Source organism: Lactuca saligna, chromosome 8 (genome assembly GCF_052625555.1).
Source record: "Lactuca saligna cultivar CGN05327 chromosome 8, ASM5262555v1, whole genome shotgun sequence".
NCBI classification, from domain to species: domain Eukaryota; kingdom Viridiplantae; phylum Streptophyta; class Magnoliopsida; order Asterales; family Asteraceae; genus Lactuca; species Lactuca saligna.
In genome coordinates this window covers 74927009-74954130 of record NC_136424.1, presented here as the reverse complement: position 1 = coordinate 74954130, position 27122 = coordinate 74927009, and the positions used below count along the sequence as shown (strand labels likewise).

Genomic DNA, 27122 nt, shown 5'->3' with positions numbered 1-27122 from the left:
TCCATGTGTTCGATACCCTGCTTATTTAGCTATACCACAATTGATAGGTTCACTGCCTTTTGTGTGTTATTTGATAATTAAAGTAGGATTAAAACTAAGTGAGTTTTACACACATCAAGGTGATAAGCAACTGACGATGAATATATTTTACAGCTTTCAACTACATGATCGGTTCAACATATATGCATTGTTACCTATAGGAGGCAGGTTGTTACAACAGTTTTTAGTTAATGCATATATATCTATTGAGCAAAATAGATTGGATTACATTGAATCAATGCAAGATGTTTTTAGGACCGAGTACCTTCAAGGCGTTCATGATGCGTTATTGAAAGGTGATTCTGATGGCCATGATGTCGGGAAAAGGACAATATTGCCCGCGTCTTTTACTGGCGGTCCTAGATATATGTACAAGCATTATCAGGATGCCCTTGCTATATGTAGAGTACATGGAAATCCTCAATATTTTATAACATACACTTGCAATGTTACATGGCCAGAGATTTCAAGATATCTAGCACAATATCCTGGAATGAAGGCTGAGGACAGGGCTGATATTATTGCTAGAATATTTGAGATGAAGGTTAAGGATTTTATTCACTATTTGAAAAATGAAAAACCTTTCGGACAAGTTGTAGCAGGTAATTGATGGATTTTGGTTATAAGACATCCTATGTGCTCATACAAACCCTAATGCTTGGATCTAGGTTTCTCTATTGTACATGCTTTGAATCCAAGACTATAAACCCTAATTCTAGCATTCAGGTAATCATATTAACATATGAATGGGTTTAAGAACATACCTTGATTGTTATAGAGTAATAACAATCCTAATTCCTCCTTGAATTGACTTTGTAATTCTTAGAGTCACAAGTGTCACTCCTCTAATGGCTTACAAACACCATGAGCAAATGGAGAAGGTATAAGGAGAGAGGAGAGGTATGAGAATTCGTCTCTAGGACCTATTGGGAAGGGATACACGAATTCATGAGCCTTGGGGTCTTTATATAGGTGTAGAGATAGGGTTTCAGTCATTATCCTTATCTAGTTGCTTATCCACAAAGCAACCCATAAGATAATCCTTGAATCCTTATCATAGTAGAATTCTAAGGCCTTATCACCTTAAATTCGTTCACCCTATATTTAAGATAATCCTAACCTTATTTTGTAACTATCACATAATTACAAATTAGCCCATCTAGTTTAATTAATTACACTTGATCACAAAATTAATTCCTAATTAATTATTGACCAATATTAATTAAACAAATATGATTTCTCCTTTAATATATTATTCTTATAACATATTAATAAATCACAATAACCTCTCTCTCTTTATTTATTTCTCCAATCAAGTTGCTTTGGTGAAGGCAACCAAAAGGACCATGCACCATCGGGTTAAGTACATACCAAAATAGTTATGGACTTAGACACTAATCCAACAGTCTCCCACTTGGATAAGTCTAATAACTATTATGCGTATGACTTCAGATCCTGATCTGCAATCATAGCTTTCTAAAGCCGCTGTCAACTCTGATCCTATCAGATACACGTGTCCTTAGATAAGGGATCATATATTCCTCCATTCTAGATATCGTATGAGATATGATTTTAATCATTCTCTATGTACTATATCTTGATTTCCGATTTATGACGACTGACTAATTGAACAAATCAAATTAGCCCTAGCCCGGCCGAGCATTTATGTTTGTCATCACTAAACCATCGAGGGGCCCAAAGATATCGCTTTTATTCTTTGAATAAAAGGAACAGATAAACTTTGATACAATGCTTGCTTGCACTTACTAACCAAATCACACACAACAATATGTTTTATAACACCAAGTTACTAGTGCGTTTACATATTATCAATGTGCAACCGATTTGCAAGATACAACTCACACATCTCGGTTTCAAGAGTATAAGATGTTATCATCTCACCAATCACTCGTAATACAATTCATGGAGTGATCCAAGTGAGCGTGGGTTTAATCCAATGCTCAAATCATATTCATAAGCACTCATGAACGTTGCAGCAAACATTTGCTTATGTCTAATGCTCTTTAGACAATCCACACACCAATTCATGACAGTCTTCATTCATATCTACTTCCAACATATGAATGACTGTGGCCCGTTCGAATAATTCGATTATTCTTAATAAACTCAATTATTCTGGAAGTCAAAACATGCAAAGTGAAACACAAGAATAATACTAATCTCATATGGCCTCAAACCTTTGAGTATAAATAAAACTCCTTTTATTTATCACCATATCGATTACTCATTATTTGTCGTTTCGGGTAATCAACTTCTTACTTGAATTCCAACACTTGTCCCATGCTCCTAGCATGCACACAATGTTTACCTATGGTTCTTACTTTTGTGAAATAGACAAATTGAACACATTTCCAATCATTATCATTTTACAACTCCAAATCCTTTTTCATAAGTGTAAGAATATCAAATTCTTGCTACTTATTGAATATGCTAGATTCTAACATTCTATGCAATGATTCTTTCGTAATGTCATTGCACCAAAGTCACAAAGACTATTGCTAATGATGTTACAAAATCTTCTATCAGAGATTGTTACAAGACAATTCCTTAGATATTATGTCTCTCACTCAAAGTACATTCCTCTGAACATCCTTTTGCATAAAAGTTTCTAATCTAGTCATAGATTTTCAATATTTACTTCCCAATATGGACACGCTTCCATATTTTCCATATGACAACTTATTCTTAATAGAATCTTAACTATAATAATAATGTCAATATGGTCCATCCAATACCATGCTTCCAACTACTCACAAGCAACCAATCCTCGTCGAACTTTGGATTGTTCTTTGATAGTTGTTTAATTATTTTAGTCAAAACCGATTCTAGTCCCTTTTCCCTCTAAATGCGCTAGACATTTGGAAAATTTAAGAATGGTCAAACATTAAATCATTTGCAATCGATCCTATACCCGAAGCGTATGGGACACGATGCACAATGTTTTATTTGCTATGTTCTCAAAATTCGAATTGTGAAGAGGAATGTCGTAATCATAATCGAAATTTTAAGAACACACTATGTACCTTTGACTAAATCTATTAACGTTTCACAACCTAATCCTTTAGATTTGAAATGAAGCATAGTATTCTCTCCCTTAATTATAGCAAAACAACTTTACAACCCTTACGACTTTGCAAGGTATAACTCTTGTTTTTCTATAATTAATATTGCCAACTTGCAATACTTTCCATAATAATCATACAATCATAACTTTTATGCTCCCACTATCATGATGATTACTATAAAACATAACACTTATGCTCCCACTAGCTTCGACATGTATTCATAAACATCTTAACTTTCAGAAAGATAATACCTATTGAATTTCTTAAGTCCATGTTTCTAATACTTAGTGCTTTGATAATATTTTATCAAGGCTTCTTGAACTTATACACCTTTGCCTTAGATAGTTCATATGTGTGTCTTAACAATTAAGACTAATTGCCAAACCTCACAATTCAAATTATGGAAAGGGATACCGTAACCATGATCGAATTCGAGAATGCAATTTTACAATCACTATCTTCTTAAAATCTTTCTTAGTGAAAGCATTTCCTCACAATCATTTTCATGAAGGAGGAAATCTTATGACACTTAGATTTAAATGGTGTATTTGTTCCTATCCATGTGAATTTGTTAAAACCAAAGTTTACGACAAATTCAAACTCATATGGACCGAGCCTTTTTTAATCTTGATTTCTTGCCTTATGGTAGCACAGCTGCCCACCACGTCTTCCAAGTAGTTAAGCAGCTCACCTTTTCCTATCAATGTACATTTCATTGATTAAGGTGTCTTGCCTTTTATGCGTTCAAGATGAGAACTCATAAGACTCACATGCATAATTAACTCAATTGGAACAGCACAGAATCAAAATATTGTCAACACGATAGGTTGTAAACCTCAACTCGTGTGCTAGTGATGATCGATAAGGTTTATTTGATTTGTTCTTGAAACCTTTCCAGACCAATAAGACTCCCACTGACTCCTCGACATATAAGATTCTTTTGTCAATAAACATTTCTTGACAAACAAATATTCAAGAGTTAGTGTAGTTTTTATCAAAACACTTCATAAATTGGTCCTAGTCGGTCTTTGTCTTATTCAAGACATCACAACTTTCCACATTTGATGAATGTTATAAACCTTTAATACTTTTCACTCATTAACTTGTTATTGGAACGAAGTATGATGGACTTCTTGATTTAACCATTTCTTCAATCCTTGATTCCTCTTCTTAAACATATAATTGTACTAAGACTCACTTAGAGGATCAATTGAGATATGGTTCTTAATCATTAAGACCTATCATAAAGCATAAAAGCTACTCTCCCTTCTTCTTAGAATGGAGAAACTCTTATCTTTCTGCCTACTTGATTCTTCTTATTCGTTCTACTATTGATCTAAACCCTTTAGTCAATTCAGAATTACACTTAATCCTGTAAGTATAATCATATTTACTAAACCTTTAGTAAATCATGACGAATTTCTTTGTTACTCTTATGGTGAACTTGATCAACACACAACTTTGTGTACTCGATCTCCTAGTCCTTCACTTGACAATTTGTCAATGAATTTGTCTAATTTCCAAATATGAAATTTCTCATTCATCATGCAACCAAGTTGCGTGATTCCAAATTTCAGTCCAATTGAAATTTGGGCGATGAGAAACTCTCCCTATTTGGTAAATTCTCAACATTTCCATAAATAACATAACAAAGAATCATATCCATTCGTTGTAGAAATATGCAAACATCAATTTTCATAACGATTTCATTGCAAGGAAGTAAACAAATAAATAAATAAGTCAAACAAAATTTATTTTGTTTATAAAAGCAGCGGAAAAACATTTGTCCTTACAATGCAAAATCTATTGAAAACTATGTAAAAGGAAAATTTCTAACAACTCTATCATAACTATCTAAGCTCAAAATCCAATCTTCAAGTCCATGCGATCAAGATCCATCTCTTGTGATTAGATTCATCTTGCTTTCTTATCAAGCTTCCTTTCTTTTCACCGATCCTTCAAAACATTCAAATGCAATCTTATCACATCATGTATTAAGAATCAATGAATAGGAACTTAACGGAGTTAGATAGTGGATTTTACTTGAAGCGTAGTCATACTTTTGACTCTCCCATCTCTTAGATCTCTTAGGTAAATAGGGTAGCTTCGTCTCCAATGCCCATTCTCTTGGCAATAAAAGCAAATTGACTCTTTAGGAACAACACATGGAACTACTTCAAACATCACCTTTCTTTTATGATCAAACTTTTCGATCATTGCATGTCTTTCATTTCCATTGTATATATCCATAGAGGTCTTGAAGGCAGATTCACCAATCAACTTTGCTTTTCTATTGCGCCAAACCATTGCTGATTCAGCAGCAATAAGCATATAGGTGAGATCTATAAGGGTCACGTCGCGGTTCATCATATAGTACTCTCTTATGAACTCACTATATGAGTTAGGAAGTGACTGAAGAACCCAATCAATAGCCATTTCCTCACAGACAACGGATCCCAACATTCTTAACCTATCAATGTGTGACTTCATCCCTAGGACGTGTGCACACACCGACTTTCCTTCTTTATGTTCACTTGCCAAAAGGGCTTGAGTGACTTGAACTTTTCAAGCCTTTGAACTTGTGGGTTAGGGAGAATAATTGGAGGAGAAGGAGGAAGTGAAGCATGATCTCTTGTTCCTCGATCGAATCGTGGAATATCATCTTCATGTGGAATGCTTGTTCCACGGGATTTGGGAAGACCATAGTTGTCGAACTTTGACATCTACAAAACGGGAGAAAAATGAATTCAAGTTAGTTGATAGATTGAGTCCTTAGTAAATCACCCAAATGAAATACTAAGTCTAGGACCCAACACAATATTCTACAACTCGGGAGAGGGATGCCGTAACCCTAATTGCAGGATATTTGAAGGTAAGTGAATGACGATTCACTAATTTCCACCACGAAAAACGAAAAAGAAATTTAAGTTTTAAATCTATAAAAACTCCTAGATCCTTTGAGATTCATTGAACTTTCAATGGCATGTTTAAATCTCGATATGCCCCTCTTGTTTGTGACTGGGATGCCGAGGATCACAAAGCGGGTGTGAATAACCATGCAAACTTACATGGTGCCCTCACATGTTACAATCACCTATTCGATGTGCTGGTAAACCCACATGCTCCACCGAACTATGACAAACATTGAGTCACCCTTTGCTACCTTTGCTTAGAACCATTTAGTGTGCCGGTAAACCACACACGCTCCACTAACGTCTTCGCAAGGGCACAAAGTGTAATTTCATGGAATTGCATCAATTCACTTTTGCCTAAGTAACTAAGATTGGGAATTTGCAAAACATTTAGTTACTTTGTATTTCATTATACTTATAATGGAAGGTTTCATCATATCCTACCCGTTCGGCTAACGACCCTCCACTAGTCAAGAGTGCGGTGGGTAAGAGTGGATACCCATTCAATCGCCATATTATAGGCAATTTCTTTAAACACCCCTTATAGACCAGCTTCGTGAATGAGGCCTACTAACGGTAAGACTGACTTTTACTCATACATATATATAATGTTAGACTTTTAATGTTATATATAGTATAGGGTGCATTTTATACTTTTAAAATACTATGTGGTTAACTTTAACAAATACACTTTTAATTCAATTAAGTGGTTAACCTAAACTTTTATGGATTTATTAAACTTCTTTTAATTATACACCTTAACTAATTAATAAAACCATTAGGGTGTAAATTGAACTTTTCAAAACATTACTAGGGTTTTAGAATTTAACATTCCTAATTAAACTCTTAATGAACTTTTAAATTCCAAAACTTGAGGGCAAGTTTTGAAACCTTTTTCAAAACATTAGGGTTTTGACTATTTAAATTTCAAAACTTCAAAACTTTTAGGTTCAAATTTAAACTATAAAACTTAAAGGGGAAAATATGAAACTTTTCATAACAACAAGGATCAAATAACAAATAATTTTAAATTAACATTTAATCACATAATTATCCATATTTGATTTATTTAATGATTTCTTGCAAAACTATTTATCAATTTATTCAAAATAATTAATCAATTATCTTATAAGGAAACAATTATCTTATTAATTGATAAATATCTTCATTTAGATCAAAAATATAGTCAAATATAGGGGTGTGCACCAAACCGCATAAACCGCCCGCACCGCACCACACCGCACCGCATAACGCGGTTTAAAACAAATGTGGTGCGGTTTGCGGATTGTAATTTGGTCAAACCGCATTACGCGGTGCGGTTTGCGGTTTTTAATTACAACACCGCGGTTCAAACCGCACCGCACTATATATATATATATATATATATATAACCAATTTAGTATAAAATAATTAAAGAACATAACTAATTTAGTCATACATACGAAAAAATGGAACTTTTGTTTAAGTGAATTTGATAGGACTTCCTTTAATAAATTAGATATTTTTGCTAATTCTTTATATGTTTTTCTTTATTTTAATTATACATTCCAATATGTACAATATATTGTTTAGAATGTATATAGAGTATATGTTTGTTATTCGTCTTCTAGTCTTCGGTAAAAACATATACAATATATTGTTTAGAATATATTGTTTACAATAACTTAATATTTATATACTCATACTTAAATTTGAAAAGTTGCCTACCAAACCGCACCAAAACCGCCCACACCGCACCGAATAACGCGGTTTAGAACCTCCGTGGTGCAGTTTGCGGTTTCCAATAATTTCAAACCGCACGTGCGGTACGGTTTGTGGTTTTACCTCCAAACCGCACCGCGAACACCCCTAGTCAAATATATCATATAATCGGATTAATATTGATCTAACATGATAAGGTAACTATCCATATGCAAAAACAGCAAGAAATCCCGAGATAAGCACTATCTGACAAGTTGACTTGTCGAGTCAAGACTGGACTCGTCGAGTCACCTTGGACTCGGCGAGTTCAGCTATGGACTCGGCGAGTCCAGCCTCTAGAACTCCAAAAAAATCGAATTTTTTAGATATACAATGCATCAATACAATTGAAACCATTCAAGTCTCTGATACCACTGATGGGTTTTGGTTATAAGACATCCTATGTGCTCATACAAACCCTAATGCTTGGATCTAGGTTTCTCTATTGTACATGCTTTGAATCCAAGACTATAAACCCTAATTCTAGCATTCAAGTAATCATATTAACATATGAATGGGTTTAAGAACATACCTTGATTGTTATAGAGTAATAACAATCGTAATTCCTCCTTGAATTGACTTTGGAATTCTTAGAGTCACAAGTGCCACTCCTCTAATGGCTTACAAACACCAAGATCAAATGGAGAAGGTATAAGGAGAGAGGAGAGGTATGAGAATTCGTCTCTAGGACCTCTTGGGAAGGGATACACGAATTCATGAGCCTTGGGGTCTTTATATAGGTGTAGAGATAGGGTTTCAGTCATTATCCTTATCTAGTTGCTTATCCACAAAGCAACCCATAAGATAATCCTTGAATCCTTATCATAGTTGAATTCTAAGGCCTTATCACCTTAAATTCGTTCACCCTATATTTAAGATAATCCTTACCTTATTTTGTAACTATCACATAATTACAAATCAGCCCCTCTAGTTTAATTAATTACACTTGATCACAAAATTAATTCCTAATTAATTATTGACCAATATTAATTAAACAAATATGATTTCTCCTTTAATATATTATTCTTATAACATATTAATAAATCATAATAACCTCTCTCTCTTTATTTATTTCTCCAATCAAGTTGCTTTGGTGAAGGCAACCCAAAAGGACCATGCACCATCGGGTCAAGTACATACCAAAATAGTTATGGACGTAAACACTAATCCAACAGTAATGTCATTATTAACTGGCATATTGTTCATCCATTACAATATATTGTCTCAAAATATTATATCCTTATCTTATGTTTTTTTTCTTATGCATGCAGAGCTGTATACTATAGAATTCCAAAAAAGAGGCCTGCCCCATTGCCATACTCTCCTATGGGTCTCACCTCCATATAAAATTCATACCCCAGAACAGCTTGATCAGTTTATTTCTGCTGAAATCCCTGATCCAATCGTTGATCCTCAACTCTACAAGATTGTCACTGAGCTTATGATGCATGGACCATGCGGTCTTGCAAAGATGAAAGCACCATGCATGTTTGATGGGGTCTGTTCAAAGCATTTTCCAAAAAAATATGAAGATGTCACACGGTTTGATAAGGATGGGTATGTTCATTATAAGAGAAGAAATGATGGGTGCTTTGCAGTGAAATATGGAATCAACCTAGATAATGGATATGTTGTCCCATACAACAAAAATCTTTCTCTGGTTTTTCAGGCTCATATCAATGTTGAATATTGTGGTTGGAGTATGATGATTAAATACTTATTCAAATACATTTCCAAAGGAGCTGACCGTATTAGAGCCAAAATTACTAAATCTCTAGGCGAGCCTTCTGATAAAGTTGATAAAAAACGAGCAACATCAATGAGATACAAAACTTTGTAGATGCTAGGTTCATTTGCCCTCATGAGGCAGCTTGGAGGATATTCGACTTTCACATCCATCATCGAAATCCTGCCATGCAAGTGCTAGCAGTTCATTTGGAAAACATGCAAACAGTTACGTTTAAGGACAAACAACTGTTACAAAATGTTGTTGATGATCCAATGATAAAGAAAACAACTCTTACACAATGGCTAAAAAACAATCAGATTGATGACAGCGGTCATCATCTTACTTATCTTGATTATCTATCAAGATATAAATGGATTGCTCGATGGAAGGATTGGTGTCGTAGAAAGTCAAAGAAGACGCCTCCTATTGGTAGATTAATCTATATTCAATCAACATGTGGTGAGCTCTTTTATCTAAGGATGCTTCTCAATCACCAGGTTGGATGTCAGACATTTAATGATATTAAGACAGTAGGCGATGTCATATTTCCAACCTATCGTGTTGCATGCGAACAATTGGGCCTACTTGGTGATGAAAAAGAATGGACATATGCATTCGATGATGCTTCTAGCTGGGCAACTGCTGAAGAACTCAGATCCCTGTTTGCTCACATGCTTATATTCTGTGATGTTGCAGATCCTCTTGCTCTATGGACAAAACAATGGCGGTGAATGAGTGATGATATAGTCCAAAGAGCAGCTGTAGATTCACATGTTGTGAACTTACATGTTAATGAAGTTGACTTGCAACAGTATGTATTATATGAGTTAGAGATCTTGCTAAATTCTAATAACAGTTATTCCTCACTTTGTGATTATGGTTTGCCTATGCCTCCACCGCGCTTGCTTGCAGAATTAAAAAATAAATTGCTCATGGAAGAGAGAAATTATGATAGAGTTTCTCTGAGCCAAAAAAAGGAAGTTATGGTGTCTGCGCTTAATTCCGAGCAACATATTATTTATGAGACTGTTATGAAAGCTTCTTTGCAAAACCATCAACTGCTTATGTTTGTTTATGGACATGGTGGTACCGGTAAAACATTCCTTTGGACCACAATCATTTATGCGCTCAGGTCTGCTGGGAAAATTGTTTTAGCAGTTGCATCTTCTGGTATTGCATCTCTTTTGCTACCCTCAGGAAGAACAGCACATTCTCGATTCAAGATTCCATTGGACCTTACCAATAACTCCATCTGTAGCATAAGTAAAAACACACAGCTTGCCCGTTTTCTTAGTGAAACTGCATTGATTATTTGGGACGAGGCACCAATGACAGATCGAAGATGCTTTGAGGCATTAGATAAGACACTTAAAGATATACTTAATGAGCCAACGCAACCTTTTGGTGGAAAATCAGTGCTGCTGGGTGGGGATTTCAGACAAACTTTACCTGTAAAACCTAAAGGGAGCAAGAGAGACATCATAGAGTCATCTATAGTTGAATCGTCAGTATGGAGCCATTTCAAAGTATGTAAATTATCAAAAAATATGCGGCTTCTTCAACCTAATCTAAGTACCAAAGAAAAAGAAGAAATTACTGCTTTTTCATCATGGTTGTTGCAAATAGGAGATGGACGTGTTGGTGTAGATGATGAAGATGATCCTACTGACACCAAATGGGTAGAGATACCAGAAAAATATCTCATACCAGATCATGAAGATGCTCTTAAGGATTTAGTTCGCTTTATATATGACGAAGACATTTTTCATAATCCAACAGCAACCATGTTCTGTGACAAAGCCATTGTTTGCCCTAAAAGCGAAACTGCAGATGAAATTAACAACCTCGTATTGTGTAATCTGCCAGGGAAACCTATTGTTTATCTAAGTTTCGACTCAATTATTCCACATGCGAATGATAGAGGGGATATGGAGGTTCTTTATCCGTCTGAATATTTGAACCTACTTAACTTTAGTGGTTTCCCTACTCACCATCTTCAACTAAAAGTTGGTATTCCAATCATGTTACTCCGCAACATGAATCAGATGGAAGGGCTCTGCAATGGAACTAGGATGATCATCACACAGCTTCTACCAAGACTTATTCAGGCAGAAGTCATCACTGGAGTTCAGATAGGCCACAAAGTTTATATACCTCGAATCACTTTGAATCATACTGATAAAGAATTACCATTCATTTTCAAAAGAAAGCAATTCCCGGTCAAAGTTTGTTATGCCATGACGATCAACAAGAGCCAAGGCCAGTCTTTATACAGATAGGAATTTATCTTCCTCATCCAATTTTCAGCCACGGGCAATTGTACATTGCACTATCTAGGGCTACATCAGCAGCGGGTCTCAAAATACTGATTAAAAGACAAGAGGACCAGCCATTGTATTGTACAAAAATATTGTCTTCTCAAATTTTTTAGCAAAATTAGAATCTTCACAGGTTGGTAATTAAACGCTTTTGTGATTTATTGCTTAAAATGTTAAAACTTAATGAAAAAATTTACGTAATGACCATTGTTTGGTACTTAGTATTAGAGTTACTTCACTCAAAAATCACATTTAACTGAATTTTCATTTCTTGGGAAAAACAAAATTCCTGATTTGAAGTTCTTTCTATTTTAGGCTGTAGATATGGAGCTTCTTCTTCGTTGACTTAAAAAAATCACCTTCCGCAGTAGTAGCACCGATGATGTTGGTAATATTGAAGGTTGAAGATAGAAGTGGAACAGATCAAACAGTTGCAAGGTAATTATGTGACATAATTTTATATAATATATAAGTAATAGAGAAAAAAATGTAACTAAAATATCTTTATTGGTTATGTTTTGAAATTATTTAAGTAAAAGGAAAAGAATGTACAAACTTATAAACCCCTCCTATTGCTTTTTTGGTTTTTTTAGTGCTAATGATGTTGCACTCTTCCACAGGTTTATATAACCAAGAGAACTTTTTATTTTATTTTATTTTTGGCAGTTTTTGGTGTTCTACTTTTAATGTACTACAAGAATGTAGGTCAGAATTATGAGAAACAGGTAACCGATGTGTCATTTACTTTTTTACCCTTCATGCTTTTGAGTCTTTTTTGGTTTTGGTCCAAAAAATGGTCTCTTTCCCTTTACTGTTTCATGTAATTAACCTCATTGATGTGGCTTGCACCTGCACACATGGGCTTTTTGGTCTTTTCCTTCTTTATAATAAAAATTACATGTGTAAGGCACATGAAAGGGGTAAATAGACAAAAAAAATATTATGAAACAGTTAAATAGGGACCAAAAAAGGGGAAAAAAATTGGTTTCTTCTATAAATCATGTTTCTTAAAGTTGTTATGTTAATAGAGCAGGAATCTATGCTTTCTTCTATTCTAATTAAAGATTTATCAGGCTATGAAGATTTCAGGTACTCATATATGATGTTGCACTCTTCCATGGAGAACCAATGATCATTTTATGACTTTGTATGGTGAAATAATGAAGTGGAAGGCCATGTATTATCCCGTATATTTTTTAGTGTTTAAAATAAAAAAAACTGGTGAACCTATAATACTCGGTAAAATGGTGTTTTTACACTAAAAAAAGAATAATGGTATTTTTGTACATTTTTAAAATGTTGTTATCTTTTTAAGTCGTTCTCTGTAATTCCAATAGGGTTCCACCTAAAATGAAGAAACATTGTTTACAATATTCCTACTAAAAGTAACATACAGAAAAGTAACATTCATAAATTCAAACTTGAAACCATGGTTATTTAATTCTAATATTCATACTCTAGAGCTTTAACAAATAAATTAGAGTTGTTCATTTGCAATCAAACGAAAGATGAAACAAAATATATTTGTTAATTCCCTTTTTCTGTTCCATGTATCGATTCAAGTAGAAAACAACCAAATACAAATTTTTTGTCAAAAGACCTAAAATTAACTTTATTGCTTTACAGCTGGTTAATCATGAGTATTAAATTGACTTTAGGCTTGATAACTATACAAAAAATAAAAGAAACTTAATCATGTTTTTTTAGATTTATTTTTTTATCTTTTGTTTTAAACCTTAATACAAAAATAAATAACTAAATGATAAGCCTTATAACTTAAATTAGATAACAGAAAATTTAAAAATATAAATTAGATGAAAAAAAACAAATAAATAACGATTCAACCCTTATCCCTAAAATCAACAATTCAATTTATTATCCCTAAAATCAAAAATTCTATTTAAAAAAAAATATATATATCGCATATAGCAATGCCCATGCTTCACTCACTGTTTCCTCTTTCCCTCACGCAATCTTCCAAGTACGATAGAACCAGTAAGCCTTATCCCTCTTTTCCTCACGCAATCTTCTAGGTACGGTTCTCTTCGATCTCGATTTGGAGATTTTGTGATTTTTCCACCAGCCACTCCTTATTACCAGATAAAACACTTCCTGCGAGTTCATTTTTTCCACATATCGGCTTCCTGTCTTCCAGGTTAGTTCTCTTTGTTAATTAATTTTGTTGAATCTATGTTTGCAATATATTCATGCCTAATTATCATATCAATATATTAGTCTTACAAGTTTTTTAATTTTTTTTAGGGTTTTAGTCTTTGAATTATTGATTCTAATGTGATAATGAAATATATATACACAACTACATAAACATTGTCCTTTTATACCTATAGATACTTATAAAGAAAACGTTTAAAAGCTTAAACCGATTTTTTAATGCTTATTTCCGGAACTGCAAGAAATTTTAAACCAGCTTTTAAACACTATCCAGGTAACATGATTTTACAGCCCAAAGTTTAAAAGTATGCTGTCAATTGTTGCTTATTTTTTAAAATTTAGTTTAAAATTTCTTGCATTTTTCTGCATTTATATTCTAACTTTGTTATACAAATAATCTGAAACAAACTTAACATGAATAGTTCATGTGTAGTAGTAAAGTTACAGAAAGGTTCCATCTAATAGTGAACTTTTAGTCATTAATTATTCAACATCATTTGTGTATAAAATGGTACCTGTAATAATAAACTTACAAAAAAGCTCCCTGTACTAGGAAAAATTCCAATCTTTTATGGGAAAAAAATTAATTGTTGATTTTTCATTTTAATTTGAACTTCACAGATTCTACAAAAATGGATACAACTATGGTAGCAAACTTAAACCCTGGTGATGGAGACAAGCCAATAGAAATAAAAGTCATTAGGAAATGGTTATCATATGGGAAAAAAGCTTAATGTTGCTACATATTCCTTGATAAAAGTGTGAGTGCAGTCACCATAATATTACATGCAATTGTCCATTATAATCAATTCTATGTTAGATACTTATACATATACATATAAAACCATTCATTTTTGGCAGGGAGATGCAATAGAAGCATGTGGTTACTTGGGAGATAAAGGCTACTTTGATTTGATAATCAGGATGGATGGTTGTTACTCTGTAAGCAACTACGTGTGTGACAATGCAAATACTTTCTTTGTTACTGTCCCACACAAAACCAAAATCAAGCTAGGCAGGGCAGCAAAATTTGAAGAAATACGTGATGATGGATTTCCTGTGTACTACTTCAATTTTCTTGCATATGGTCAATTAGGTGCAAGGCTTGATAACCATAAGACACTCACAGGTATGTAATACTTATATATATATATATATATATATATATATATATATATATATATATATATATATATATATATATTTCTTTTAAAATCACAAAATTGTTATATTTGTGTTAAGATTATATCGGAAGAGTTGAAAATGTGTATGAAGTAGTCAGAACTCAAGGAAATGCAATTTTGAAACTCAAACTAGAAAATTTGAGGTATTTACTATCTCATATATCTAACAAAGACCACAGCATATCATATTTAATATTTGAAATATGTTTGTTCAGTGGAACAATGATTGAGACAACTTTCTGGGATGAGGCGGCTAACTCATTTGATAAAGAAGCTATCGAAGCATTACCTTCTCCTGTTATTGTTGCTATTACTTCAATGAAAGTCACACAGTATCTAGGTACATTTTTCTCATTTTATTGTATTGAAGCATTTTTCTTTCAAAGTACAATGCTTAATAAAGAAAAACACTTTTTTAAAAGAAATAGACAAATAAAGTTTAAAGTATTATGCTATATTAGAAAATCAGATTAAAGTACATTCATATTTCTTGCATTAAGCAACATTTATAGAAACTGCCCCAACCTTATTATTTTTGCTTATTTTTCTTTTATTTTGTAATTAATAGCATTGTTATGTTGGTTTCTTTAATAGGAAATTTGCAACTGACAGCAACTCCAGCCTCATATATTTACATCAACCCCACTATTCCCGAGGCTGCTGCAATGGCTGTTGAGTAAGTTCTTTGATCATATTTATATAACTTTGTGACATATCTTATAGCTCATTTTCTCTTTTAGGTTTGTCGAACGACATAATCAAAACCCTGTACTCAAGATAAAATACCAAAAAAGTAAAGATGTACAAGTCGAAAAGAAAAGAAACAGGTTTCCATTGGTAGACTTGCTATCTCAAAACCCAAACCGTTATGCAGTAAGCCATCAAACCTTCTCTTATCTTAAAATATATATACAAATTTTATAGTTTTAAATTTAATATAGATAATATTACAGGGAGCTCAGTTCACTTGCAAAGCATCTCTGGTTAGCATAGATGCAAGCAAGGGTTGGTTTTATAAAGCATGTCATGAATGTCGTAAAAAACTTCAAAAAAGAGGAAACACACTTGCATGTGAAGATCATGATCAAGTTGCTAAACCAAACAATTTGTAAGTACTATGTTTTTTATGTCAACTACTTGAGTATAATCATCTTAACATATATATGTCTAATAATCGTTCAACAAGTTTTTTATCACAGCATACATCGCAGATGAGACCGCTCAAGCAAAGATAGTCTTTTTTGATGCTGCAGCTAGAATGTTGTTCCAAACAGATTGCAACACACTCATTGATCATCATGGATACACTGATCCGTACACATTGCCTGCACCACTCACCATTCTCATAGGCCAGCCAAAAATAATTCAATTCCGATTCGCAAGATTCTGTAGGCCGAGTGCTAAAGACTTTGTAGCAGATGCTGTTTTTGAAGATATAGTTTCTCCAGAAAAAGAAAGTCACACAGAAACAGACATTATCAACCAACCAACTGCCTCAGCACCATAAAAAACACACTCATTGCATCAACTGATCCTCCATCTATTGCTTCTGTTACTCCAGCAAAAGCCTTTCAAGAGCGTCTCACAACATCACCCATCACACCCGCTTCCGCTGAAACTAAACATCACCAAATGAAATCTGCCCAGAAACAACTTTTCCAAACATCATCTGAAGGTACATAAATCTTACTAATCGTTTCTTCTAGAATCTATTTTAGGAATATATATATATATATATATATATATATATATATATATATATATATATATATATATATATATATATATAATATCATTTTTTTTATTATTTAGAAAATAATATTGAAGGTTTTTGCAGATTCTCTTGACCAAACAGATGGTAAGTCGGTTAAGAAGCAAAAAAAAATGTGTTGATGCAACAAACGTGAACAACAAAACCTGTGTTGGTTCACGAGGAAAAGACAAGTAGTTGTGCTCCATGTCATGCAGATCAGTAAGGTATATATGTAATATCATGGATTGTCTATCAATTATTTAGTATTTCCTATATTCAATATTTATTTATGCTTTTTGAACAATGTCACGGGAAATATGATTAACTTTTGAGGCTCTGCCATGTTTTCTATAAAAACTTTGGAGAGCTGTCGTGCTATGTAAAAACATTTGGGATAGTTGTCACTGCGATATTTTGTTACATCATGGGTTGTTACTACCGTGTATTTTGTTGAAACCTTTTGAAGAACTGCTACTTTTGCCCCTTTTGAAGAACTGCTACTTTTGCCCCTTTTGAAGAACTGTTGTTGTTGCCATTACTTAAAATATGTTGAATATCAATGTCCCTTCTGAATATGTTTACAACTATGTAAAGTTGTTTATGTAAATATGTTTATTTAGCTTTTATTTATATTATAAGTGTTATATCTTTTTACTTAACCATTTAACAAATTTAACATACCAAAATACATAATTCATACACTTTTCATCAACAAATTTAAATAAATTTTATTAAACAATGTGAAACTTAAACTTCATTGCTTAAAGTACCGCGGCAACGTGCGGCCATAAAACCTCGTTTATGAACAAGCGTAATGATAATATGACAACAGTTGTATTATATTTATAAAACAAATGATAGAAGGAATAAAACAAAAAGGGTACTTGGAATATTTGAACTCACCAACTCTTCTTTACCTAAACAGTCACAAACCAGTAGACAAAGTATACTTGTATTTTTTAAATAGGAGAACAATGTTTATAACCTAAAAGAGGACGCATGATAGAATAATTTGTCTAAAATATAAAACTTTAACATAATATATATTTTGATTACAATTTTTACTACAAATACTAAGAATAATAATACGAGTATCTTGGTCTCATAATAATTGGGTAAGAGGAATGCAAGGTGTTTTCGAAGATAACATCCGACATGAAAAGAACCAAGGCCTACACCGAGTGATCTCCTGCAAAAGAAATGACAACTCAGAGAAAAGAAATAACGAGTAGTGTGTAACAAAGGAAAAAGAGACATATACAGAAATAAGACTAGACTGAAAATAGAAAATAACATGAATGAGAAAGTATACACAAACAACAGAAGTAGATGTTGGTAACAAGTAAGAAGCACATATTTGACAACTCTTAAATCGCTTTATTAATTTTTCTATATAATATAATGTTCTAATCATATTTGATTGTGTTAATTATAATAAATATTGAATAAAAAAGGATTTTAGAGTCAACTCAAACAACCCAACTTGTTTAGACTGGTACTCAAAATTACTCATTTTGATTAATTACACTATTCGTCCACCCCGACCAATTTATTACCTTTACATACTGTTAAACAACAAAAACAAAAAATTTATTCATTATAAATATATGATAAGAAATACAGTTATGATGTCATATTTTTGTTTAGAAAATACATCATAATCAAGAATTTGACATAGAGAAGTTACATATTGGTTTCCTTAGCTTCATCGTCATGAAACTTCACTCCAACACGCACACGCATAAGGCTTATGTATTTAATTTAATACGATAATAAATATAACTAAGTTTTTGATGTATATAAAATACAAGATCTTTTACCCCTTGATGTATATAACTAGCTGGGAAGTTTAAATAAATAAATAAATAAATAAAAGAAGGGGGGGTATTCTTTGAAAGTCGACCATTGAGAATTGGGAGATTTAAAGTATATTTAATATTGAGCTTTATGTGTGACATTCTTAAATTCTGGTCCAATTTTTTCTGAAAAAATGATGCTTTTTTAAAAACCAATTTTTTTATAAATATTTTAAATGCAAAATCACATATAATTTAAAACATAAAAACTAACACCCGATGTTTAATTTTAAAAACTCCAAGGGATTTCCCAATCAAGAATCATCACATAATAAAAAACATAACTCCAAACTATAACCCTAGATAACAATGTTTCAATTCATTTGGCCATTAAAAAAATGTCTTCAATTCCCCTAACGATTGGAAGTCCACCTAAATAAGTCATAACTACAACACTCAAACTAATGTCCACTTACCCGTCTAGAATGGTCGGTGATAGTCGTTGTACTCTCTCGATGACAAAGAGTAACATCAACAACAATAAGTTAATAACACCACCTAATTGATCATGGCAATAATAACAAGCAGCATCAATAACATTAATATACAATAAAAGAACAACCTAGCATTGCAACTAGATAGTATAAAGGCAAGTACATCAAACACAATCAATGACATGCAATATCAGTAATATCAACATAGTACGCATAATATAGTATATCGGAGACTCCACCAGAATACAAATAGTAAACAACTGATACATGGAACAACTAAGTAAAACCAATTAGTTTTATAAGGTTGTGTGCTTAGAAAATAACTATGTTTTCACTTCTATATCAACTCAACAATCCACACTAAATCCTCATATGAGTTCATCAAGAAACTTGTCCCTCGTCGACGTCATCCTTGCACATCAAATTCTCTTATGAGCCAATTATATAATATGGCTATGTACTTTACTTTGTTTCTAAAATTTAATCAAAGTCTCGATCAATATATACAATCCATCTCGGAACTAGGATTATAACATGTCTCGTGTAATCCAATTTGTTCACCGACATATTTGTATATTTTTACAAAATATATGTTAACCCTTATTGCTCCGATGATACATGTATAAAATATAATACATAAATAAATTACTACAGAATTACTAGTTCAATACTCTTAGATACTTATATTGAGAATACAGTTTATGTAGATTTTGAAATAAACCACCCCAAACACCATGCTATATTGTAACGCCTGTGTTTCTGGGCTTGCCATTTTTAGCAATGTAATGGTCTAGGTTAACCTTTGTAACCCATTTTGAAATAATAGAAGTGTATTATTTGAGTATTATGTGTTTTGTGCTTAATTGCTTAATTATGTGGTTTGATTAATTAAGAATAAAAATAAGCGTTAAAATTTAAGTGTAAAATAAACTCGATATCTTTAGATAATGTTGTAGTAGTTGAAACAAGGTTTCCGAAGATATAAAGAATGCCGAAATCCGAGTTATAACGAAGAAGTTATGACCTGTCGAAGTTTCGCGACAGAACCGGCACGATCCAGCGCGACCCAGCACGATGTAAATAGTGAATTTAAGGTAGATAGATATCTATCCTTAGTGATCTAAATGAGAATTGAATATCTCATTGATAGTAGTGCAACGACGGAAAGACGGACGGAATCGGAGTTCAGATGAAGGAGTTATGAATTTCGAACGGAGTTTTCCTGTCCCGGCCTACTAAAAATAATATATAAGTAATATACTTATAATATATTAAAAATAAAGTCAAAATTAGCCAATGAAGTCTAAACGAGAGTTGTAGATCATGATCTCACCTTCGCGGCGATATAAAGAACGTCGAAAACGGAGTTCGTATGCGAAAGTTATGAATTTCTGAAGTTCGGGGCGCGAAACCCCAAAACTGTCAGAGACCACGACGTGGCAAGTGTCCTGACACCTCCGGGAGGCCCCCAGATGCAACTTGGGATGACGCATGCAGTGACGACCAAGCCCACGACGTGGAAAAAGGTTGCCACGACGTGGCAAGGGCCAAAATTGCCCTATAAATAGATTTGAAGGGCCAGCCGTTTAGGGTTGCTATTTTCTCTCTTCTCTCTCCCGTTTTACCTCGATTTGCGTGCCAGAAGTACCCCGAAGCCCCGGTAATATCCCCGAGTCCCGAAGCAAGTCCCGAGATCCCGAGAAGTGCGGTTTCCGAGTTGAAGCTCTGCCCGCGAGAAATTCGACTTTTGTAGAGATCTTCCAGATCTGCTGAGGATTACTACTTTTGCAAGCTGTAGTGTTGTCCGATCATCTTCTGATCAAGTGAGTGTGTAGTTACTTTCTTCTAACGCATAATTATGAAGTATTTTATACGAAATACGTGTTATGTGTATAGTTTTGTTGTTATGTAAGTGAATGTATATTCACTCTCTTTAAACACATAGATCTGATTTGTTTTCTATGAAATACGTGTTATGTGGGTATGCCTCATCTGTTGTGTGGAATATATATTGAATGAAAATGATATATACAGGTTTTAAACTACGTATAAAAATATATATTTTTATCTACTAATATGTTGGGTAGGACATGGGTAGATAGTTGGTGTGTAATAAACAGATGAGAGGCCTCGATGTTGTTGTTGTTGTTGACCTAGTTATTCAGCGGAGTATGGATAACGACCACAAACTCCTTCTAGACAGTCTCGTGGAACGCTAGCAGGTTCATAACCTGTAGGTGTTGTGAACGATGTGTTCACCGGTGTACTCTATCCCCCTCATGGTTGCCTTTAGGATATCTATTGTTGAGGAAACCCCTTAGCAGTAATGTCCGTCCCGATGAAAATCCTAGATTTGGTCCCTTGAGATAGATGTTGTTTTAGGGACGTAAAGTGAGGATAACGGGAATGGGTAATCGGGATAGTGATTGGTTCGTGAATTTAAATATAATTTATTTATTGTGGGTTGAAAACCCTATATGCTCACCAGGCTCCCAAGCCTGACCCACTCAGTTTTATTTGTATTACAGGAAGTGGCACAAGGGCGTAAGATGCACGAACCATCAAGTTGTTTTGTTTACAAGTCTGTATATGTATATATTTGTTGAATGACTTGTAATGTTATTGTTTATGCTTAATGGTCTGTATCGGAACATGACATCCCGAGTTTTAATTATATAATGAAAATGCATCTCTTGATGAAATGCTTTGATAAATATTATTTTATCATGTTTTGTTTTGGGAACAAATTCCGCAACTCTTTCTAATCAAAAGGATTTACTCTAAATTTATTTTAAAAGCATAAATGAAAATCGATCTTTTCTGACCGTGATTTTGGGGATGTCACATATATACATGTTAGTAGGCTAGAGTATTTGGTCCATTTAGGTTTTCTTTTACTAATAATGATTTAAAAAAATAAATAATGATTAAAAAGTTAAAAAGATGATTTGGATGAATTTGATATTTTGATTGTTTAAGAAGAATAAATTATGATATTTTGAAGTAACCCAGACATTTGATATTTTTAATAAAGATATATATGATATTCTCTCTTTTAAATAAGTCTCCCAAACACATGCTATATATATACATGTTAGATCTGAATTTATAAAGCTTTGTTGGAAGTTTAATGATTTAAATTTGAATTAGTAGATAGAATAGTTTGGCTATATCCTTAAGAAGAGCTATCGAAAAAGTAAAGACAGCAAATATATGATGATTTTTTTTCATATAAAATCCTAATCACTATAAAGTATTAGAAATAAGTTGTATACTTACAACGGAGTTCCAAATAGTTCAAACAGTCAATTTTGAGATAACATGTACTTGGGATAAGTTATTAATTATGTTGGTATTTATTTATATTTTGTATTTGCAGGATGCACTACTGATTGTTGAGTTGGGGGGAATTATATACATATATTTTGATAACCAAAAAAAAAAAAGCAATTCCATAAGTTGGGGACAAATCAATGTGTGGTTTCATGGTCTGACTGTATATATGTTCATTGGTTGGTTATTAAAAAAAAAACAAAAACAAAAACAAAAATGTTACAGAAATGTCTTAATAAGACAAGACAAAGTCAACGACAGTGACCCTGGTGCTGCTGGAAATGAGAGGACATGGTCAAGAAATTAGGCTGCAGCGATGCCATTCTGAATCCACCAGATTCACCACCTCCCATTCCCATTCCCATTGTAGAGTGAGGAATTCCACTGCTGTGAAAAAAAAATATATATATACATATCATAAAACACTTTATATAATCCCACTTTTCATCATAAATCCCACAACATTTTCAAGGAAGAAACCTGAATGCTAATGACAAGGAAGATTCCACTGGTGGGTGATCAGGGGGGAAAAGTGACCAAAAAACTGTATTAAAAAAAAAAAAAAAAAGAGCATCCATTGTTATTTTCTTATTTCAGATTATATATATAGAGAGATTTGAGTTGTTATGAAATAAAAACGTACCAGCATATTGTGATTCATCCTCATAATCTGAGCAGAACAGAAGATCCTGCAAAAATTAAAAAAAGGAACAAAATTTAGAAGGAAAAGAAAAAGTAGATTGTGTTTCTAAAATCTTACAACATATCATTAATCGTGTTATAATAAAGTATAAAAACTCACTTGTTTTGTGCTTCGAGTCTTGTGGACCATTTCTGTGTAAAAAAAAAAAAACAATTTTAAGGAAACTTATTGTGAAATTCATTAATATTGGAAAAAGGGTAAAGTTTGTTACCGATATTGGAAACACTAGGGTTGACTGCCAGGGTCAAACCTAGAAAACAATCCTCCGCTGTACTTTTACGGCTGAAATCCCACAGATTTAATTCAAGATTTGGTTGTGATCCTGTACAATCATATCATCATCACCATCATCATTCATATTACAATAACTAATGCCTCTCATCAATATGTTTCAAAAATTACACACCTGCATTGTCCGTCTTCAGCTGATGTGGATCACCAAGTGGACGCGGGACCCACGTATTAGCCTATGGAAAATTACGATGACATGTCAGATTGTAAAACCAATAGAGTCTAAAAGAACAAAGATTTTTACGAATAATATGAACAAAAATGCATTACATAGAAAAACGGATGTTGTAAGCACTGCTCTGCTGTCGGCCTCCTTAGTGGGTCCCACGAGCACAATTGCTACATCACAATAATAACAAAATCAAAAACAGGACAAGACTCTTTCTTCATCTCTCGTTTGTGCAAAAGACATAAATGCCCTCTTCTTATCCTCATCAAAAAAAAAAAAAAAAAAAAATTCTACTTACCTTGATCAAATTAATAGCTTCAGAGCTTGCACTTGGGATAAGGTCAGCAAGATTTGCAGGCATAATCTACAAAGGGAAAAGACGTAAATACCCTCCTCCTTATCCGCAGTTACAAAAAAAAAATTCAAAACCAGACTCACCATTGAATAACTGATATTCATTAACCTTGCAACATTCCTTGCTTCCGGAAAAAGGGTCCAATCAGGTGTGCCAAGAACACAGCATATCTTGTACAACTGATCTATTTCACTGTCCAATCATAAAACCAAATATCTCTCATCATCTTTAATAACCTTATCTTCAGAAAAAGGGAAAAAACATTGTGTACATATAATAAAAGGTTTCTTTAAAAAAAATAAAAGTGAAAAGTTTATATGAAAAGCAACCTTTCCCCAGGAAACAACGGGCACAAAGTGAAAAGTTCAGCAAGTATTGCACCAACTGCCCACATATCTACAAACCAATCCCATTTAATCTTTAATTATGGAGAAATCATGGATGGGATGGGACCCACAAAATATAAAAAATAACATTGTTGAAAAAAGTTATATAAAACAATGACATGATAGTTGATACCTATGGCAGGAGTGTATGAAGAAGATTGCAACAGGACTTCTGGTGCTCGATACCTTGTTCACATAACAAAATATTATTCTTTTTTTTAAAAAAAAAAAAAACTTCCTAAGAAAAAATTCAAAATAAAAATGAAGTACTCACCAGCGAGTAGAAACATAATCAGTAAAAGGAGGTTCAGATGACACTTCTCTAGCCAGGCCAAAATCAGCAATCTTTATAGTATTGTTTGTCACCAACAAATTCTCTAATAAATGAAAAAAATTAGCAAATTATTATATATTATAATTAACAATCTGAAAAAGATAAAAAAAAAAAATCCCATGTGTAAATTGTATACCAGGTTTTAGGTCCCGATGAAAATATTCACTTCTGTGCATATGTACAAGTCCTTGAAGAAGCTGAGTCATCAAACCCCTAATCTCTTCCTCTGTGAATGGCCTTTCGCGTTCCCTCATCATGTCGTACAAATTATGTTCCTAAATAAAAACATTACAAAAAGATATTTATAATCATCTTAATAGATTAATAATCCATATGAAGTCATGAACTATGAATATATAACTATACCATGTATTCAAATATGAAGAATAGCTCATTATTCTCTCTCACAATCTCCTTCAGCTTTATGATGTTAGGATGATTCAGTTTCCGGAGGGACTGTGTATTCAAAACAAGAAAGTTATTAACAATTTATATTTTATATAATTTGTGAGAACAGAAGATTTGATGAAAAGGAAGCATGAAATACCTTAACTTCACGTAAATTCATACATTCTTCCCAAATATAATACTTTCTCTTCATCTTCTTGACTGCAACCTGTGATATATGTGATAAATTGTCAACTAATATGAAGTTTTTTGTTAAAAAGTATCTTTTTTTAGTGATTGAAAGAACTAACAATTTCAGATGTCTCAAGGTTGATGGCTTTATATACAGTTCCACAAGTTCCATCTCCAATCTCTTCTACACTTTTATATCTGAAAAAAAATTATTCATCAGAAAACATCAAAAAAGAAAAACAGAGGAATGAAAGCGTCAACAATGAAAATATAAAGTAATTTACCTTTCCATTATTGACACTGAAGCAAGTAATTGATGAATTTGTCAATGGACTTCCGAGGTCCAAAAAGAGGCTTCTACACTGTTAAAACAGTGTTCTTCGGTTGCTTGTAGACTACCATTAGTTATTAGGTGTAAAAAACTATGAAAAGTGTCGTAGAAACCCCATTTTTTACTGTTAGGATGATTAAACATCAACTCGAAAGCAATCAACATGCTTAGATGCAGCCTCTACAAGCTGCAACCAACTGTTATCATCTAAAAGTCGCTGCTGCTATCTACAATTTGTATAATTCTGATCTAGTTTCAGTAGATTAATGATTCGACAGACTTGAAAAGGTTCGTTCATGTCAGTCAATATGATCTACGTTTTGTTCATACGCTTCCTATCTGCAAAATCACAAAACAGAAAACTGTGAGAGAATTTGATGAGGAACGTGAAAATTTATAAGGAATCCCCAAATTGAAAAAATAAAATAAAAAACTTGAGTAGTCGTGAAGTAATTGCCAAGAAATTCAAATACACAACAAACTGTTCATTCGAGAATAATATCTGATAGCTAAAACTATTTCATACAATTAGTTTCACACAGAGAGAAATATCTACAAGTAAAAACTAAAATATTATATCGCATACTATGAAGTTTCAGCAAAATTTTTACAGGAAAAACAAAATTGAACATCCACAAAACCAACAAGAAAAAGGTCGATTGAGAGGCTCAGACCAAAATTAATTAGCACTAATTTTTTTATATAATAGAATGCAAATGAGAATTTAACCTCTAATCACTTCTTGTAAGAACTGGATCGAAAATTGGGGAAAATGCGAATTGAATAGAGAGCCAACTCACCATCAACGATAACCCCAAGATCTCGAAGAAAAAGTTAGAGAAAATTCAGAATTCAGATCAGCAATGCAAGAACAAATTCGTTGAAATTACAAAGAGAAGATAGAAAGGATTAATGGTGTTGGTATATAACAGCCAAATCCGCAGAAGAAGCGAAGGGGATGAACCCAAAGAAATTAAATAATAATATTTGCAGAAACGGTTACATTTCGCCCACTTTAACTATTGATGTAAAGCCAAACACCCCCTTTATATTTCATTGTGACAAATTCGTCCCTAAACTTGTTGAGTTTTCTAGTCTGAACTGCTGAACTTGTTGGTATCCAGTCATCATGTGCATGGCATATGTATGTTTATGGCCATATTTGTAATTATAACTTGGGGATCATACATCAATTTTTCCATTCCCAACTTGTTAACATTTAGTACATGAAAATAGTATATTTTTTCAAAAAATTGTAATTTTATTTAATTTAAATACAATATAAAAATTCTTATTTGCAAGTTATCTTCACACAGGTTAAAAAAAATAAAAACAAATGAGTTTTTGTTTCTAACAGTTATATTTAACTTTGTTGCCAACCAATACTTTTATTTATCAAATAAAACATAAATTAAAAA

The 27122-nt window shown here is 33.0% G+C and overlaps 3 protein-coding genes across 5 annotated transcripts; 2 read left to right on the top strand and 1 right to left on the bottom strand.

The window, feature by feature from the left end:
• Positions 1-136: 136 nt before the first annotated feature.
• Positions 137-9736, top strand: LOC145009772 (uncharacterized). The gene is made up of 2 exons (XM_078968405.1): positions 137-641; positions 9049-9736. Exons 1-2 carry the CDS (start codon positions 137-139, stop codon positions 9615-9617), a joined length of 1074 nt encoding a protein of 357 aa, XP_078824531.1. The 3' UTR covers positions 9618-9736.
• Positions 9737-10237: 501 nt separating this feature from the next.
• On the top strand, positions 10238-11785 carry LOC145009771 (uncharacterized). The gene has a single exon (XM_078968404.1). It carries the CDS (start codon positions 10238-10240, stop codon positions 11783-11785), a length of 1548 nt encoding a protein of 515 aa, XP_078824530.1.
• A 10897-nt stretch (positions 11786-22682) lies between these two features.
• Positions 22683-26657, bottom strand: MHK (Protein kinase superfamily protein). Of its 3 annotated transcripts, none has more exons than XM_078968024.1 (18): positions 26434-26657; positions 25658-26043; positions 25493-25571; positions 25342-25410; positions 25161-25250; positions 24931-25069; positions 24735-24837; positions 24594-24646; positions 24404-24470; positions 24158-24266; positions 24018-24083; positions 23821-23889; positions 23666-23726; positions 23471-23581; positions 23359-23390; positions 23200-23245; positions 23037-23100; positions 22683-22943 (listed from the first exon to the last, which is right to left on the bottom strand). In XM_078968024.1, exons 2-18 carry the CDS (start codon positions 25663-25665, stop codon positions 22808-22810), a joined length of 1302 nt encoding a protein of 433 aa, XP_078824150.1. In that variant the 5' UTR covers positions 25666-26043; positions 26434-26657; the 3' UTR covers positions 22683-22807. The 3 variants fall into 3 exon arrangements, with proteins under 3 accessions (XP_078824150.1, XP_078824152.1, XP_078824151.1); XM_078968026.1 differs by having other exon boundaries at positions 22683-22940; XM_078968025.1 differs by having other exon boundaries at positions 26505-26657.
• Between the last annotated feature and the right edge of the window lie 465 nt (positions 26658-27122).